Source organism: Chinchilla lanigera, unplaced genomic scaffold, assembly GCF_000276665.1.
Source record: "Chinchilla lanigera isolate Chin_1 unplaced genomic scaffold, ChiLan1.0 scaffold00068, whole genome shotgun sequence".
NCBI lineage: Eukaryota > Metazoa > Chordata > Mammalia > Rodentia > Chinchillidae > Chinchilla > Chinchilla lanigera.
The window spans coordinates 6,021,893-6,039,731 of record NW_004955469.1 but is presented as its reverse complement, the minus strand read 5'-3'; the positions used below and the strand labels follow the sequence as shown (position 1 = coordinate 6,039,731).

Sequence of the window (17,839 nt, the reverse complement as noted above, 5' to 3'; positions counted from 1 at the left end):
GCAAGAACATTCAAAGTGATACAGAGTCTCAAGACAGAGTAATACGAATCAACAGTGGTTGTTACATTACATATTGCTATCCTCAACTACATTGCTCAGATTACCAGATGTAAGATGAATTTTCAATATCAGTCTATGGTACCTGTGGAACTGGGCATATAGCAAATATTCTCTAAATTTTTTTTTAACTTTTATTGAAAATCATACATTTTTATTTTCAGAAATTTAACATAAAATATGTGGTAACGGTTATTTAATAGGCTTACTACTTTGAGGTTTTAAAAGTTCAATTTTCAGAGAATTATAAACTTGATTGAGTAGCTTACTTTTTACCCATCATTAAAATTAACTTTCTCACATAAAATGCCTTGTTACAATTTCATGTAAATGTTTCATGTTATTTCTGTTTTTAAGATGTCCTTTTATTTGTATCTATAATAAATTTATACTGACTTTTTAACAGATAAAATAATTAGGCACAGGGCATGTACCCTGAAGGATACTGCACATGCTATTATTGCAGCAGAATTGGATCCAGAATTTAATAAACTTTGTGAAGAAATTAAGGAAGCAAGAATAAAAAGAGGTAAGTTGTAGAAATAAACTTGTTATCAAATCCTTGCCTGTTCACTCAACTAAGAGCATTGAATGATGTTTCTTTAGGGAAAGTGTGTTTTGAGGCATGGCATTTACTTTTTCAGATTTTTATTTTTTGATTTGACACAGATTATTTGTACATATCTGTGAGTTACCATGTACTATTTCAGTTCATGTACATGTTGAGTAATGATCAGCTCAGTGTATTTAGTATCCATCATCTGATGAAACAGTTATCATTTCTCTGTGGTGAGTACAGTCAAATTTCTCTCTTCTATTTGAATATGTATTAATGTATTACTGTTAATTATATTTACTTTGCAGTGCCATAGCACACCAGAACTAATTCCACTTACCAAACAAGAACATTGTACCTATTACTTTCTTTCTGATACCAATATATGTGTCATACAAATTCTCAAGGTTTTGGTTTATATGTTTGTTTGTTTTGGTACTGAGAATCAAACTTAAGGCCTCGGGCTTACCAGGCAGGCGCTGTGCTGCTGAGCTACATCCCTGGTCCTGTTCGTTTTGAGACAGTCTTGCAGTGTTGACCAGGCTGGCCTCGAATTTGTGATCCTTATGCCTTAGCCTTCTGAGTAGCTAGGAGTAAAGGCAGATGCTACCAGGCCCGGGTCAAGGGTATTTTAAAACTTTACCTTTTGTGAAAGTTTTGGTGCAATGGTACATATTATCAGAATAGAGTATTTTTTAGTGAAATTTCTTTTGGTAAAGTACATCTTTATTGGTATTGATGTCTGTTTAATGGTTTTAGATATTAGACATGCTTTCATTTCAGAGTTGAGTTTATATTCCAGTGCTGGTACTTGAAAAAAGCTTTTAGGACTGTTGTATTTTTCCTCCCTCTCTATTGAAGCTTATATGCAATTTTATTATCAAAAACACAATTAGCAAATGTGGTTTGTTCATTTGATCTGTAACTATACCCTTGAGGAACTCACACTTTAGTAGGAGAGAAAGAAGCGTAAAACAAACCTAGTGTAGTTTGAAGCACCTTCACCACACATAAGAAGAGCGACCTCCTGAATCAGAACTCACAATGTGAACAGAGTTGAGGAGTAAATATAAGAGCACTCTCTCTAGTGGCCTGGGCCCAGGCGGCAGGACAGGAGAAGGTGTTGCAAGCTATACCACATATTGTGCAAGGACACATAGGTGTGAAGAAGCTTGGTGTATTTGGAAGAGCATTAAACTGTTTGATACTGTGAAATAGGTACAGTGGTGGGAAATAGGCCTTAAAAGGTGAGGTGGGTCCAGGACATTGCAATTGTGAAGAAACTTCTGCCTCTTTCAAGATACCTTCCATGACCAGTACAGGCTATGGTAGCACTTGGCCTTACGTTGTTTTCTGTCCCTCTCTTCTCTTGAGGATGTAAGTACTGTGAATGTCTATCTTACAGCTTTACAATTGACTCAGTGAGGCCATGCTAAGGAGCTTGGACTATCTTGTAAGTCAGTGTTTTACAAAATGGGTATATTTGTTATGTGCACTGTCTTTAGACCTAGAGAATTATATTCTTTGAGAATAACAGGATCAAGAAATCTGTATTTTAACAAACCATGTAAGTAGTTTTTACGTACCTTAAAGTTTGAGAATAACTGTCATAGTAGCAGAAGTCTTTGAAGGATTTTAAGCAGTGGAATGAACTGGTCAAATTACTTTGGCAAGCAGAATATGGAGGTGAGCACCTAAAGTTTCAGCACTTGAGGAAACTGAGGCAGGAAGATTGTTGTGAGTTCGAGCCCAGCCTGGGCCACATAGTAAGTTGGAGGCCAGCTTGAACTACATAGCAAGATCTTGTCTCAGAAAACCAAAAATTAATAAATAAATAAAATTGCTTTGGCAGCAAGAAATAGCATAGTGTCAGAGTGTTAGGACAGGGAAGTGAGAGATTATTTAAAAAGTTGTCAGAACCAGTTTGGAAAAACAGTTTAGTACTTTCTGAAAAGTTAAACATAGATTTACCTTATGACCCCTTGATTGAATTCCTAGAGACCTACCCAAGAGAAATGAGAATATATACCTACATAAAAACTTGTACATGAATGTTCATAGGAATGTTATTCATAGTAACCCCAAAGTGGAAACATCACAAATGTGTATCAGCTGATGAATGAACAGGCAAAGCAGTATATCCATACTGTGGCATACTACTCAGCAGTACAACTCATGAATGACTACATATTGTGATTCTTTTTATATGAAATTCCCAGAGATGGCAAGTCTATGGAGACACAAAGTAAAGTAGTATTTGCCAGGACAGTTATCTATAATTGGATTGCTGTGGTAATTGGCACAGCTACAAACATTTACTAAAAATTATTTAATTGTATGCTTGAAATAAATGATTTTTATGTTATGTAATTGCATGTGGATGAACAGCTTGTACTTACTTGTGGGGATGGAAAACCAGTTATCTTTAATTTAACTTGTCTTTAAGATACTCAGTTGGAGATATCAGGTAGGCAGTTGGGTAGTATGTGGGCTAGAAGGCAAGAGATCTTTGGGCTAAAGATACAGATGTTAGATTTATTATGTAGAAGTAGTGGAAGCTGAACATGTTATGATACTTTATGAAGGAACATGTATAATGGGAAAAAATAGAGAACCCCGAGAAACACTAACATTTAGGGACCACGTGGAAGAAAAAATTCAAGTGAAGAAAACTGAGACAGAATAATTACACTTAGGAAGAGAATACAAGCAAACCAAACTTACTGCATTGTGGTGTGACAAACTCTATTCATGGGAATAGAGTTTAGTGACCCAGTAAACGTGTATTATGCATTCAAAGATGGCAGAGATCATGACTTTTAGATAATAAACAATCTATTTCCCATAGTCATAATGTGAAAAGTGCTGCTTTGTGAATTAAAATGAGTAAAAATTAGGCTTCTTTGGAGATTAAGTGTAAGCGTGGCCTGGTGGATGTTAAAAATATATTTTTATGCTTTTACATCTAGTTTCTTTCCCATCTTAAAACAAAAGACACTATTTTCATCAGAATTACAAACTGTCCCAATGTAATTAATGACTTTAAAATTCAGTTTTGTATTTCAGACTTTTTTTTAAAGCCGTGTTGGTTATGTAGCTAGGAATATTTAAATAGGTATTGCTTATCTTCTGCTTGCAGGCTTATCGGTAACAGCAGAACAAATAAATCCTCATGGTACTGGAGCTCGAAAGACAGAAACTAGAGTTGAAGAGGCATTTCGGCACAAACAAAGAAATCCGATGGATGTCTGGCACAACTCTGCAAATAAATGTGCATGTGAGTATTTGAGATCATGTAATCCAGCAGTGGGAACAACTGAGAATGATGCAGATTTTTTAGGAATTGGGTACACAAACCAAGTACTGCTGTTTTTCCATAGCTCTTTTACTTTTCTGCCTTTTCAGAGCCAAAGAATTTGTAGGGTAAGATGCTGTATCAGAAATATATTTCCATATTTGCTATTTTGTATGCCTACTCACTATTTGCTGTTGCAATCAAACCAGGTTTGAATATTTTTCAGTGTTAAACTTTGGTGGAGAAGGGAGGCAATACACTTTCTGTCTACCCTTGTCCTCATTCCCCACTTCTTGATCATATGGAAGTGGCTGATTTTGCAGTAAGAAGTTGAATCCCCTGCAAAGAGTATTTTGTGCTCAGTGTGAGAAGTTCTGCACAGCCTTCTTTGTCTAGTTTTGTGTGGTTTATTTAGAGGAAAAATTTAGTGTTCTAGATCTTCTTTTTTTGTTTGGTTTGTCTTTTGGTTGGTTTTTTTTTTTTTGAGAAGGGTCTTGCTATGTAGTTCAAGCTGACCTTGAACTCACTGTGGAGCCCAGGCTGGCCTCAAACGTGTGGCAATCCTCCTGCTCCGCCTCCCTAGTGCTGGGATTATAGGTGTTTGCCACTACACCTGGCTCAGTGTTCTAGATTTTACTCATTCTCATTCATTCAGGTTGGTCTGAATTGTTTCCAAAAGACAAGTAGTAGGAAACACAACATCTCCTAATGCTATCTTTTATTTGAGGATAGCCTGCTTTGGAAGATACCTGATGTTCTGGTATAAAGATGATAATATTGCTCTGTCAACAAAGCTAGTTTTAATATGTTATTTCACAAATGGCATTGAATTTAAATGAATGAATCATACCCATTTTTTAAAAACTTGTCCTCTTGGATTCATAGGGGAGAAAGTTTGAGAAAGGACTTCGTGGTGCATTTAGTTGCCATGAGTTGATTGAAGCTATTTATTTAATCTAGTTGTATCTCAGGTCATGGCCTGGATTATGTAACACTGCACTCTTTATTTAAACTTTGAAAGACATTACATTCTCTGCATTGATACTGATGTCTACTCATGGAAGTATTTTGAATATTTACTGTAGGAAGTTCTAACCTTGATTGAGAATATTCTTTTAATCTATAGATAGGGATTTTGTTTTTACCAGTAGATGGCATGTATGATACATAATTTAAGTAACTCAAATCATAAATCTGAATGTTTTTAAGGGATTATCGCTTTTCTAAGGTTTTAGTTTTTGAAACAAGCTCAGTGATACTATAAAAATGGACTCTAAAGATTGTGTCCCTAAACAAGTTTTTCACCCAGAGTACCCTTGATAAAGGGTACTTGATAAAGGGTACTTTTTTACCCAGAGTACCCTTGATAAAGGTATATTAAGGATTAGGTCCCCAAATATTTACTTACTTCTGCCGTAAGCCAGGTGCTGTGAAGATACTGTAGAATAAAATAAAAATTTTTATTCTGGTGGAGCTTAAGTGATCAGACGCTCTTACTTTGCAAGAATTTTGCTAACCATTAGAAGTGATATGAGGAGGAAGAAATAACTCTTCTGTCTCTTGTAGAATAAGAACATGTTCTCTATTACTGGCCAGGATGGAAACATTAGATGTAAACTTGCTTCAGGTAGGGCTTCTGGCCTTTGCTTAGCGTGATACATGAAGTGAAAGTAAGCAGACTCTGTTGAACTAAGTTTGACCACTTGCCTTGAAATTCCATGGCTTAGGAAAGAGGAATCCCTTGTACTTTGGGTTACATGGTTGGAGACTAAGAGAGGTGGTAGTATCAGGAATGGCTCAGTAGACAGTAAAATCCTAACAGCTCCACCTTGTAGAGTAAGAACAAGATATATGCCTTTCTTTAATTTTAATGTGGATTAGATTAGTTTCTCGTTAAAGGTATGGTTACTGGTACTGATCACCTGAGACTGTACCAGTGTTTAACAGTAGACTAATATAGGAATTTCCTTCTTAATGTTAATTGGCCTATAATTGTAAATTATAAAAGTAGAAATTGAGGGGGCTGGAGATTTAGCTCAGTGGCACAGTGCCTGCCTAGCAAGCATGAGGTCGTGGCTTTGATTTCTGGTACCGGAAAAAAAGTAGAAATTGGAAGAAAATAAACAGTATTTCTAACAATCAATATTACAGTTTTGAAAGAAAAATAAGCTTTGCGCTAAACGACTAACTTGAATTTTGGAGATGATTTCAGAAACCTTTAGTAGATACGTTTTTAGATGAGGAACAATAATAATTATAACTAAATATTCATTCTTTATGAATACCTTGGTGTCTCTGTAGAAACTCAGTGGATGTTAAAGGTGAAAAAATGAAACCAACATGTGGACACATTATATACACTGCTGATAGACTACAAGTTCATATTAAACTATGCAAGTGTCCTTGTGGGGAAGACTGTTCTAATCAGTTACTTTTGATACACATAAAGAAAACTAAAAATTCCTGGGTTCGTTGTCATCTGGAAGCCTTAGTTGTTTCCTCATAGAGCTCATGATAATTTCCATCATGTAACAGAAAAGTCCTTACAATTTTTGTAGGTCTCTCTTTTCACATAATTAGCCAGATATTTATTTTTATTATGTTGCTACTATTTTGTTGCCTTGATAGCAGAGGGTTTAACTTTTCAATATACTCTCAGATAACAGTGTAAGAAATTAATGCCCTAGGCTAGGGATGGTGAACCTTTTAAAGTTCAGTGATACAGACAGCCTGATGCAGTACGCATGCGTGCCATAGGTCTGCCACCACTGCCCTAGGGGTACCATTTGTGCTAAAGGACGTTAACAGTTGGCTAACCAGATTGTCCATATTATCTTTATAGGGCTTCTGTTATACTTACTGTGGGTGATTCCTTTTTCTGGAAGGAGAGACAACAGAGATTTCTCTGTGGGGATACTTGTAATCATTCTTTCATGTCGTATTAGCTTATGTATTTATTTCTTTACATTCTTTTAGGGTCTATTTCTTAGGTGACTTTGCCAGCCGAGCATCCACTTTCCTAGAAGATATGTAGGGTGGTGGTCCCAAACTTCCTGGGCAGCCTGCTCATGTGGTTATTCCTTCAATGAATCTATTACGTGATTGCCCCCTGGGTGTTGAAGATTAGAAATAGTTATAAAATAGAATCCAGGGCAGTAGAAAAGATTAATACCAAATAAACTCATATAGGAAGTAAAGTTTAAAAAAAAATTTTCATTAGCAGAGCTCAATCCTGACATCATTCTACCTGTAGATCGTGAGGGATTAGTTATCATGGATGTCAAGAGCTAAGAGACTAGCATGGATTTACTTTCTTTTGGGTCCTCTTTGATAAACTCATGTAAAATACATACTGCACTACAAGTTCTACATATTTTTTTTTCCTTCCTTGTAAAATAGTTCGAGTTCGGAGAAAATCAAGGCGACGATCACAGTGGGGTAAAGGAATTATTAAGAAAAGGAAAGTCAATAATTTAAAAAAAGATGAAGAGGACACCAAATTTATAGATTATGAGAACCATACAGAGGACAGGAAATTGCTGGAGAATGGAGAGTTTGAGGTAAGCACCGACTGCCATGAGGAAAATGGAGAGGAGACCGGCGACTTATCTGTGACCAATGACGAGTCATCGTGTGACATAATGGACATGGACCAGGGGCAGAGGCTGAACAACGGAGCGAGTGTGAAAGAAAACTTTGCATCTACTGAAGAGGAAAGTTCAAATGAGTCTCTGCTTGTCCACAGCAGCAGTTCTCTCAATCCGGAACAGACAGCTAAGAAAGAGCCTTTCCTTAAAGGCAGCTGTCTAAACGGTGAGGCCTCCGCCGACAGCTTTGAAGGTATACCCGTTCTGGAGTGTCAGAATGGCAAAGTTGAAGAAGTTCCTCTCTGTGGTAGTGGAGATAAATGTAGTTCTGAACAAAAGATTCTCCTGGAGGACCATTCAAAAGGAAACCCCGAAACTGCAAATGAAGGTCCTGGAGATGGTCCTGAGAAACTGGAAGCACTGGAATGTAGCAATAATGAGAAGTTAGAACCTGGCCCTGACGTGGAGGTTAAAGATGCAGAACTGGATAAAGAAGGTAGAGCTAATATTCTAAAACATCTGAAGGTTTAAACTCCAGAGTTAATTCATTGCATATTTACCTCATGTCTAGTAGCAATTCTTGATGAAAATTGTATTGGTCTAAGAATCTAAGTTCTCATCTCTTTCCTTAGAAAAGTGTGCACATACGTGCTAAGTTTTATTGAATGTTTCAGAGGTTTTTTTTTTTTTTTTCCAGAGGTTTTATGGTTTAGAATCTGCTGCTTTTCTGCCTGCTTACTCTTCTCCCTCCCTCCTGATTATCACCACTATCCTAAAGGATTTCTGATTAAAAGCTGAGTAAATCCACAAGCTGAATAAATTCAATAGAATTATTAGAATGAGGTGAGGATGGAGAGAGAAGATGTGAATATTATAGCAGTGTATACATGGAAAGAGTCAGGCAGACCTGGAATAAACTAGCACTTTTGTTCATGAGAATCATGCAGCTTTGAGCTACTTATGTTACCCAAGCCTGGTTTTCATCTTGTAAGTTAAACTTGCAAACTGTGATGTTGCGACATCACAGTAGGTCATGAGTTACAGTAGGTAACAGTAGGTCATGAGTAACAGCTGGCTGTCATGATCACTAGTACATGTGGAGGTGTTTTTACTCCAGATAATCATCAGTAGTTGACTCCATGGGATGGGATGTTCAGGCTGAGGTTCCATTGATTTGTAGGACCAGAAGTGGAAGAAAGACACAGAATTGTCAATGCCTGGTCTTGTTCTCAGAGCACTCTGCCAGCTCCTGACTTAGCTCAATGGTTCTTTTAGGAAAAGCTGAAAAGGGTGTTGAGGATTTGTAACCCATCTTTATCATTAGTCTTTAGCCTACAAAGGGACAGAGTGAGTTGGATATCTGCATTTCCCTCTTGGACATGAACTTTTCTTATGCTAAGCCATTTTGAAATTGTGTCATATTCTGTAAACTGTGTGATATATACAGCTTTACCCTGGAGTTTTTGCTACATGGGAAAAGTTTTCTTTTGTTTTGTCTTCCTGGTAATTTTTTAAGTCTTCTAGTGCAGAAGTAGGAAAATATTGTTCAAAGTTGTATAATTTTTTTTGAGTAAAGAGGGATTTAGTAGTCTAAAATGTTACCTGTTGAGAATTTTTTTCTTTTTCTTAATATTTAAGTAATAATATTTAAGAATAGTGATAGTTTTAAGAGCAGTGCTTATTCTAGGCTATCATATGGACAGAAGTTTAAAACATATGTTAAAGGTTGAATAATAAATTAGACAGAATGGGAAATCTGGTATAAGGCAGAATGAATACAGGGAGGGATCCATTTTAGTGTTACTTCTCTACGCAATTTCAGTAAGCTTTCCAAAAAAAAAAAAAAACCTTAAATTATTGGGCTTGGTGGTACACGCTTGTTGTCCCAGCTACTTGCGGGACGGAGGCAGGAGGATGGCAAATTCTGGACCAGCCCAGGCAATTTAGCAGGAGAGACCCTGTTTCAAAATAAAATAATAAAAAAGGCTGAGGATGTAGCTCAGTGGTGAGTGCTTGCCTAGCAGGCATGGAGCCCTGGATTCAGTCCTCAGTCATGCCCGCCTCTCCCAGGCTGAAGTTAATACTCTGTTCATTCGAAAAGCTTTAAAGGTATTTGTTGTATAGAAGTGTGACCTGAAGTTTTCATTTGGAATAATTAGGACAATCTTACCTGGTAAAATGGTTTCTCATCTGTCCTTAGACCTGTGGAAATTCATGGATTGTAGTGATGTGGCTCAGTATATGATATGAGAACTATGATAATTGAACTATGAATAAGAGCTTCGCTAGCCAGGCATGGTGGTGCACACCTATAATCCCAGCACTCAGGAGGCTGAGGCAGGAGTTGCAAGTTCGAGGCCAGTCTAGGCTACAAAGTGAACTCAAGGCCAGCCTGAACTACATAGTGAGACCCTATCTCAAAAAAAAAAAAAAAAAAAGCTTTGCTTCAAAGACTGCATAAAAAAAAAAGACTACATGAAATATAAAATTTCTGTGATATGTCATCATGTTTTTAAAGGCAACACTTTGGTTCTTTTACTGTTCATTAAGAAAGTAGTCATTGATGAGAAGAGGGAGGAATTTAATGAAAACGATGACTGAAGGATAGAGGCGTAAATTTCTTCTTTATGTCTATGACATGAGCCAGTCCCATATGAAATTCTGAAACAGCCCAAGTTTATGTTTCTTTTTCCACAGGCTCCTCTTAGAGTAGTCTTACTTGGGGGAGCAGAAAGCTTAATGGTCTGCCTAGCCTCTCTGCCCCTCAGAGTGCACGGTATTACGAAATTATGCTCAATTATCCCTAGTTTTCTATTTTTTCAATCTCATTAGTCCTACCAAAATATTAGCAGGAAGTAATTATACTGATTCACTCTAAGGTATAAAATATCAGCCCCATTACTCTTGTTATAGGTTTATACTTTAGAAGAAAACGTTTTAACCCAAATTTAATAAAATTTTAGGCAGTGTGAGAGAAAAATGAGAAGTTTCAGCAAGTGTTGAGGAAAGTGTTTTAGGTTCAGAGGCAAATATGTAGGCAGGCTGTTCCCATTTTATTTCAGTATCTGCTTTTCTAGGTTGGTTGCTTTCTTCCAGTTTTGAAAGCTGCAAAATTTTAAATTGATAACTACCATAAAGAGAATGAAGACTTTATAATTCAGTGCTTAGAAGTGAAGATTGTTTTTCTTTCTAATGGATATGTTTGTTAGACAATATCCTAGTATGACTTGGCTTTCATAGTTGTGACTTAGTTTTCTTTAATCAGATTACTTGTTCTTACCAAAATATCATTATCATTTAAAGAATACACTTGTCCTGATCCACAGAGGATTTGTGATGGGTAAAATACAGTAATTTCAGTTGCTTAAAACTGATTTTTCTTAACTTTTATTTGCTGCAGTGTTTTTTCCCCCACCCTTAATTGTAGGTGCTTCTAAAGTAAAGAAATGCCGTAAATTAATTTTGGAGCAGGCAAAAATGACGAGCTTGGAGCTGGTTCCTGAAGAGCCATCTGAGCCTGTGCCACCTCTTATAGTTGATCGTGAGAGGTTGAAGGTAAGCTTAGCTCTTCCTCGTCATTTTTCAGTGAATGGAAGGGTGTTTGAATGTTGTAGGCTGTTGAGTAAAACTAGTTTATAAATCTCCTGATTTAAGGTAGGGATATAATTGTCCCAGGCCTACTACTAAAAATAAGTTATATGTATTTTGAGGGGTTTAAAGTATGGGAACAGTCTCAATAAGAACCAAGTCCAAGAATCTTTCAACCTCAGTTGTCACTTTATGCACTATGGTGTCTGTTTGTCTAACCATTTGAATGTAACTGTTTCAGTTTGAACAGTGAAATCAAACTATATTTCATTCTCCTTCTAATTTTTCTTAGAAATTGCTTGATTTGTTGGTAGATAAAAGCAACAATTTGGCAGTTGATCAACTTGAGAGATTATATTCTCTTCTTAGTCAGTGCATCTACCGTCATCGTAAAGATTATGACAAATCACAACTTGTAGAGGTAAGTGCTTAGATCATTATGTGTTTTTACTTGTCCTAAAGTAAATAAAGTATTTCACGTGTCTTGTTTATTTGTTTGTTTTGAGACAGGGTTTTACTATACAGTTCAGCCTGGCCTTGAACTCACTATGCAGCCCAGGGTAGCCTTAAACATGTGACGATCCTCCTCCCTCAGCCTCTTGAGTGCTGGGATTACAGTCATGTGCTTACCTATCTATTTTTGACCAAATAACTAAAGAATGTTTTGAAGATTTAAGTTTAAAAGAATCAGCCTGCCTTGGTAAAATACCAATAGGCGCATGCGCTCTGGGAGGCTGAGACAGGATGTTTGCAAGTGTGAGCTCAGACAGGGTAATTTAGTGACTTAATGAGACTATGTCAGGCAGACAGACAGACAGACGGGGAGGTAGCAAAGGCCCTGGGTTCAGTCCTCAGCACTTGGGGAAGAAGAAAAAGAAACAGGTTGTAAGTTCTAGTTTGGGCAATTAAGACTTTCTATACCATTTTTCCCTCAAGAAAGAGCAAAGTAATCTGGAGTTTCTTATTTGGATCTGGATAACAACATGTCACAACTCTCTCCTCCCTGCTGTACTGACATGCTGCCCGAGTCCATCACATGGGCCTGTTGGATGTGGTGTTGCCCCACAGTCCTCCTGCTGCTCCCCATGTAGCCATGGCCAATCTGAAGGAGACCTGTTTGTCATGCATTAATAATTAGAATAGAACTTAAAGAGTCATTTGATATAGTTAAACCTAGTCCTGTAAAATAGCTACATGAAGTGATGCTTGTCCTTTTGCTTAGATACTTTTAGAGATGATACATTACTTTTCTAGACAACTCTGAACTATAGGGAAGTTTTTCTCTTGTCAATGAACTTGAATCTCTTTTCATCTAATTTACATAATTAAACCATATTTCTGCTTTTTGAGGTCAACTGAGCAAATGTAATCCTCATCCATCCATTGAATAGCTAGGTGGCTGTCTTTTTTATTTGCTTGTTAATTTATCTTATGGTCTAGCTACTCAGTATCTATTGAGGACGTATGTGCCAGATAGTCTCTTAAATTTTTGGGATGTAAAACATGATAAAGGCAAAGTTCCTGTTCACAAGAAATATTTCTAATGTTAAAGATATTAAAGATTTATATGTGGAGAGTATACTTACTTTTTCATGTATAATAGGGATATTAGGTTGATATCAAAGTAAGAGAGCATTTAAAATTATTTTGTGATCACATGAGTTTCAGTTTTATGAAGCTAAACTAAGTTGTAGAGTGAGTGTGTGTGTGTGTGAGTTATTGCAAAGCACAAATGAGAAAAAAAATATCACTGATATCCTACCATCTAGAGGACATTAGTTGGTGTTAATCTTTTGGAATATCATCTAGTCTTATTTTTTTTTTGTCTTTTTTGAGAGGGTCTCTCTGTGTAGTCCAGGCTGTCCTTGAGCTCACTTGTAGCCCAGACTGGTCTCGAACTCACAACAGTCCTCCTGCCTCAGTCTCCTGAGTGCTGGGATTACAGGCGTGTGCCACCACACAGGCTGTTCATATAGTCTTTTTAAATGTCTAGATGTACATAATGTGTATAAGTGTCTGAATATATTTTAAAATTGGGATTATATTTTTGTTTAACAACCTGATTTTTTCTCCTACACAAAAGCATATTATAAGGCATTTCACAGACATGGTTTTAATTGGTTATATAGAAGACACTGATCACATGGTAGTCTTCTGCAGAGATGTGGCATAGAATTTTGTCAGAGCTGTTTAAAGAGAGAAAAGAAAACCAAATATCTTAGATGTATTTGATATTTGCCCACCTTAATAAAATGTGCATGCAGGGCATTGCTCTTTGTTCAGATGGTTGCGGTTTCATTAGCTTAAATGAATTGAGTGCTCTTAGCAATGAAATATCTCTCAGTATGGGACTTGGAACCTTTGTAATTTATGGGCTTAGTTTAGAAAGGTAGGGGTTAGATAGGACAAGCAGTGAGTGGCTTTCTTGTGGTGGTGATGGCAGTCACTCATTCTGGCCCCCACCCCATGGCTCTGGTTAGGGTAGATATAAATGGGAACATTTCTGCTTTGGGGCATAAGCTATGCTGAAGGTATTGAGTTTGCTTTGGGAATTAGAATATAATGAGTAAGCAAATGTTCAGGCTCTGGAGTATGGCTGCTTGTATTCAGATTTGGACTCTGCCACTTTTTAGCTGTCAGATCGTTTATCCCATGTGGTGCAGTTATTTTTAACTGTATAATGGGGCTCCAAATAAAACCTATCTTTTACCTTCAACATTATTAAAGATTAAGTTAAATCATATATATACATATATATATCACACATATATACACATACTTATGTCTAAGTATGTATCTTATGTGTCTACTGTGTTTGATATGTTACTCATTGAGTGTTTTCATCTTCATGCCCATAATACTCATTCCTCATTCTTGGATTACTGATGTAAATCACTCATTGAGCTTTACTATCTTTGCCATCGTCATTTGCCTAAGTATGAAATAGGAGGTGCTTGGAGTTATCTAGGGCAGATGGTCTTACATAGCAGCTCTGGTATTGTAATCATGAAAATATTCAAATTTGAACATGTGTCTCAAGTTCTTTCTCTAAGAATTTTTATGTGAATTCCTCCACAGTGAGAGAATACCTTTGTCTTTTCCTTAGTAGATAATACATGTCTTTTTTCTTACAGGAGATGGAAAGAACAGTTCATATGTTTGAGACATTCCTCTGAACTTTGAAGATGAGTGGTTTATCCTCTCCAATCTGCTCCTGACAGAGCAGTCTTCTGAGCCATTCAATTTCAAATTGCACCAATTACGTGCAGAGCCTTGGTATAAAGCGCTCTCTCACTCATTTTTTTCTCTGTTGAATTTGGTGCTATTGTCTCAGGTACCTGAAACCAACCAGCCTACAAGAACCAAACAGAACTTCAGAAACATGTTGTATTTTCCACAAGTAAAAAATACAACCCCACAGCTTGGAGATTTTGGTGCTACAGAAACTGCTTTCGCTTCTGCTCCTCTTTTTGTGCACTCTTTCTTCGAGATTCTCTTTAGGGAGCAGACCAGCAAACAGGAGGAAACTGGATGGGGCAGTTCTAACTGTGTCGAATTGTTTAAACAGTGGGCAACTTACGTTGTTTTTGTCTTTTTTTTTTTTTTTTTTCCTTCTGTTTTCTATCTCTTTCATCATATTTCCCTCTCTGGGTAATGGACTGAAACCTGTTTTAGAGTTGGCTGTGGTATATTCTGGTGGGAAACTAAAGAAACCGGATGAAATTAGATTAGGCTCTTTAGAACTGCCTTTAATGTGCCTTTTTATTCATTTGAGAAAGATAAGGCTAAATGGGCTCATTTGTAGCAAATAAATTAGAACATTTTCTTTGATCACAACCTTGGAAATAAGTTTTGATACTGTGTCATTAAGAGACAACCAGTGTTTTGGTATTAAATGCCTGTCTTGTTCTCAAAGCTCAATCAAGACATTCTGTAAGCCACGTAATATGCTAAAATAATTTTTTCTGTTTCTGTGTAAGAAACATGTAATAGAACAACAACAAATAATACACAGTCCACAAAAAACCCACGTACTTTTTTTATTGCTGACAAACGATGACTAGAAAATGGACAGTGGCCATTCTTTTGTCAGAGTCAATTTAGTAATTATTCATGTTTGAGTTCCCAGAGAAAAATTATTTTCATGTCTAGTAAATTGCTTTGTTTTAAAGCCAGGACTTGCCAAATGGACAGAAAAGAGAGGAATTCGTCAGAATCTCCATAAAATTCATTTTCTGTATAATTGCAGATGAGCTCTGGTATGGTCCTTGAATAACAGTATTAATGTCTCTTCCCATAAACTTATCTTCACAACTCTTCATTTTGATTGGAACCCATTTTGGATCTTGTTGAGTGATTTCTGTGAATTGTATTTACCTGAAATTAATTATGGGTTACTAGTTTTACAAAAACTTTCTACAAATTGGAGACATAGTCTAGGCAGTTGCAAAGAGGCAAAGGGAATGCAATGACATTTTGTATCAGATAATTTTTAAACAAAATGTAGAAAATTTTGCCAACAAGTTGGCTTGCTATCTTCATTTATTATAGCCGTTAGCTGCAGGTGTGTCTTTCCAATATATGCAACACATGTAGTTTGGGTTTTAATTAAGGCACATGGTCTTGGACTACTGCAGAGATACCGAGCTACCTCAGCTTTTTGTGTTTTAGTTACCAACAGTGTTTACAGTGTCCTGTAATCACTTTGCCACCGTTTACATGCTGAAGCTAAGGTACTTGTCTCCTTGTCTCTGGCTGTTGATAGTGTGCAGAAAGCGCACTCTGGCCTAGGCTACTGCAGTAATCTCAAGTGCTTCTTTGCATTTACATTTACATTTACCACCTTCTCATTGTAGCTTAATTGTTTTTAAAATGCCACTTATTTTCTTTATGCCTAGTCTATGAAGTTTTCATAATATTCAGTTAGCCATATAATTCAAAATGGCACCCATGTAGACACACTGTATTTTTAAGGTGGGCAAGTATGATAAACGATGAATCATTTTAAAGGGGAGGTCATTTGAAGCCTCTAATTTGATTAATGGGAAGATTTTCATGCTTTCTTTACTATTTATTATCATTGTACCAGTTCCAACTATTTTACTGTCTAATACATTAGCATTTTGTATTTTGATGGAAATTGTTACAGAATTTAAAGATTTGATGAAATACAATGTAGCAGATTTTTTGTAGCAAGTTTCTGGTAAAGGGGTTTTTTGCAAGTCTCAGGTTCTTGCTGCACTATTTTTTTTTAATATTTATTCCAGTTACTCTAATTCAGAGGCATTCTGTTCAAGTAACAGCAGCACTTGTAAAAGGAAAAATAGTACATTTCTTAGTAGATTACTAAATTTGTACAAATTAATTAAGATTTTAGCCATCAGTGAGTTTGAGAAGGGTAATTTATTTATGTTTGGCATTAAGATGCTTCCAAAAGATCATGTTTCTGTTTTTGTTTATCCTTAATGTAGATAGAGAAATCAGAGGCAATGTCAGTGTAGGAACTGCCACTTTGAACAGTTTAGGTCTTAAAGAGAAGGTCAATCTCATGCCAGGGAGGGAAAAATGAACTAAAATTGTAGCAACTTTTCGAGCCCTCCCCCAAAAGAAACACACTACACCAATTTTGCTTATTTTACAAATATCTGGTGGTTCTATATTTTAAAGCAGCTTGTGAAATTATCCAAGAGGACTCAATTTTGTTTACCTTTCTGTAAGTTCTTAATTTTTGCTGTATAGCATTGGCAAAAATATGTACAAATTGACCTCTGTTCTTTTTTCCTATTGTGACCATTATAAATGATAAGCTCCTGTGTAAAACAGTGCTCTCAGATGAGTGACGTGTATCACAGCACAACCCAGCAACAGTTCGTGCTCGGCTGTGGGGACCCTGGGAGCTTTTTGAAGGTGATGGAACCACATTAGGGTTGAAACTGATGGCTGTGGAGTTAATTGTGTTTTTAAGCTTGAAGCTTACCTGTGATTAATTTTTAAAACATCCTTCATAACTTGATTTTTCTCATATGCCAATGTATTTATAGGTTTATTGGATTTTATTTTTAGGGAGTGGGGTGGTAATTTCTTCCCTTTTTTGATTAAGTTGGTTCAGCTATGGTGCTATTCAGTAGGAATCTTCAGTGTCAGGTCCCGTAGCTGAATGCCATTGTTACTATAATTATTATTTGTAATCATATTGTAAGCTTGAATTTGGGCTTGTTCCTGCATCTTTTGTATTTTGTACATTTGGTTACTTAGACTTCAGGAATCCTGTTTGGTTTCAGTCATGTGTGTCTACTTTGTAGATTAAGTAGACTTCATCAACTATTGTCTATTTGGGTTTGTAGTTTAATTTAGAATTGTGTTAAATTGATGTTTTACATTTGACTCATTTTTCATTAGTTGAAGTAAATTATTTAATTTTTGAATTCTGGAACATTTACTGTAATTTGTAATATAACTGCTGTGAAATACTTGAATAAAGGTAATAAGAAAAATATGTCTTAGCTTACTTATCATCCATATTGGCTGCAAATGTAGTGCACTTTTCCAGCTGCTGTCATCTGTTTTACAGATAGAGCATATTGATGTTTATCAAACACCTCCAGAAAATCACAATGTAATCCCAGCACCATGGGAGGCCAAGACAGGGCTATTACAAGTTTAAGGCCAGCCTGACTTAGTGAGAGCCTGTCTCAAAAAATGAAAAGGGTAAGAGATGTAGCTCAGTGGGAAGGTCTTCAGCTCAGTCCTTCATCC

The 17,839-nt window shown here is 36.4% G+C and overlaps 1 protein-coding gene across 2 annotated transcripts in view; it reads left to right on the top strand.

Annotated features, from left to right (window-relative positions):
• Window positions 1–17,580, top strand: part of Atad2b (ATPase family, AAA domain containing 2B) — a 140,071-nt gene extending 122,491 nt beyond the window's left edge. For both annotated transcript variants that reach the window (XM_005400367.2, XM_005400366.2), the window contains exons 23-28: window positions 464–586; window positions 3,753–3,890; window positions 7,308–7,991; window positions 10,923–11,050; window positions 11,376–11,504; window positions 14,218–17,580. In XM_005400367.2, the coding sequence (XP_005400424.1) occupies window positions 464–586; window positions 3,753–3,890; window positions 7,308–7,991; window positions 10,923–11,050; window positions 11,376–11,504; window positions 14,218–14,259 (1,244 nt within the window). In that variant the 3' untranslated portion in view covers window positions 14,260–17,580. The remainder of the gene's footprint in view (window positions 1–463; window positions 587–3,752; window positions 3,891–7,307; window positions 7,992–10,922; window positions 11,051–11,375; window positions 11,505–14,217) is intronic.
• The last annotated feature ends 259 nt before the right edge of the window (window positions 17,581–17,839 follow it).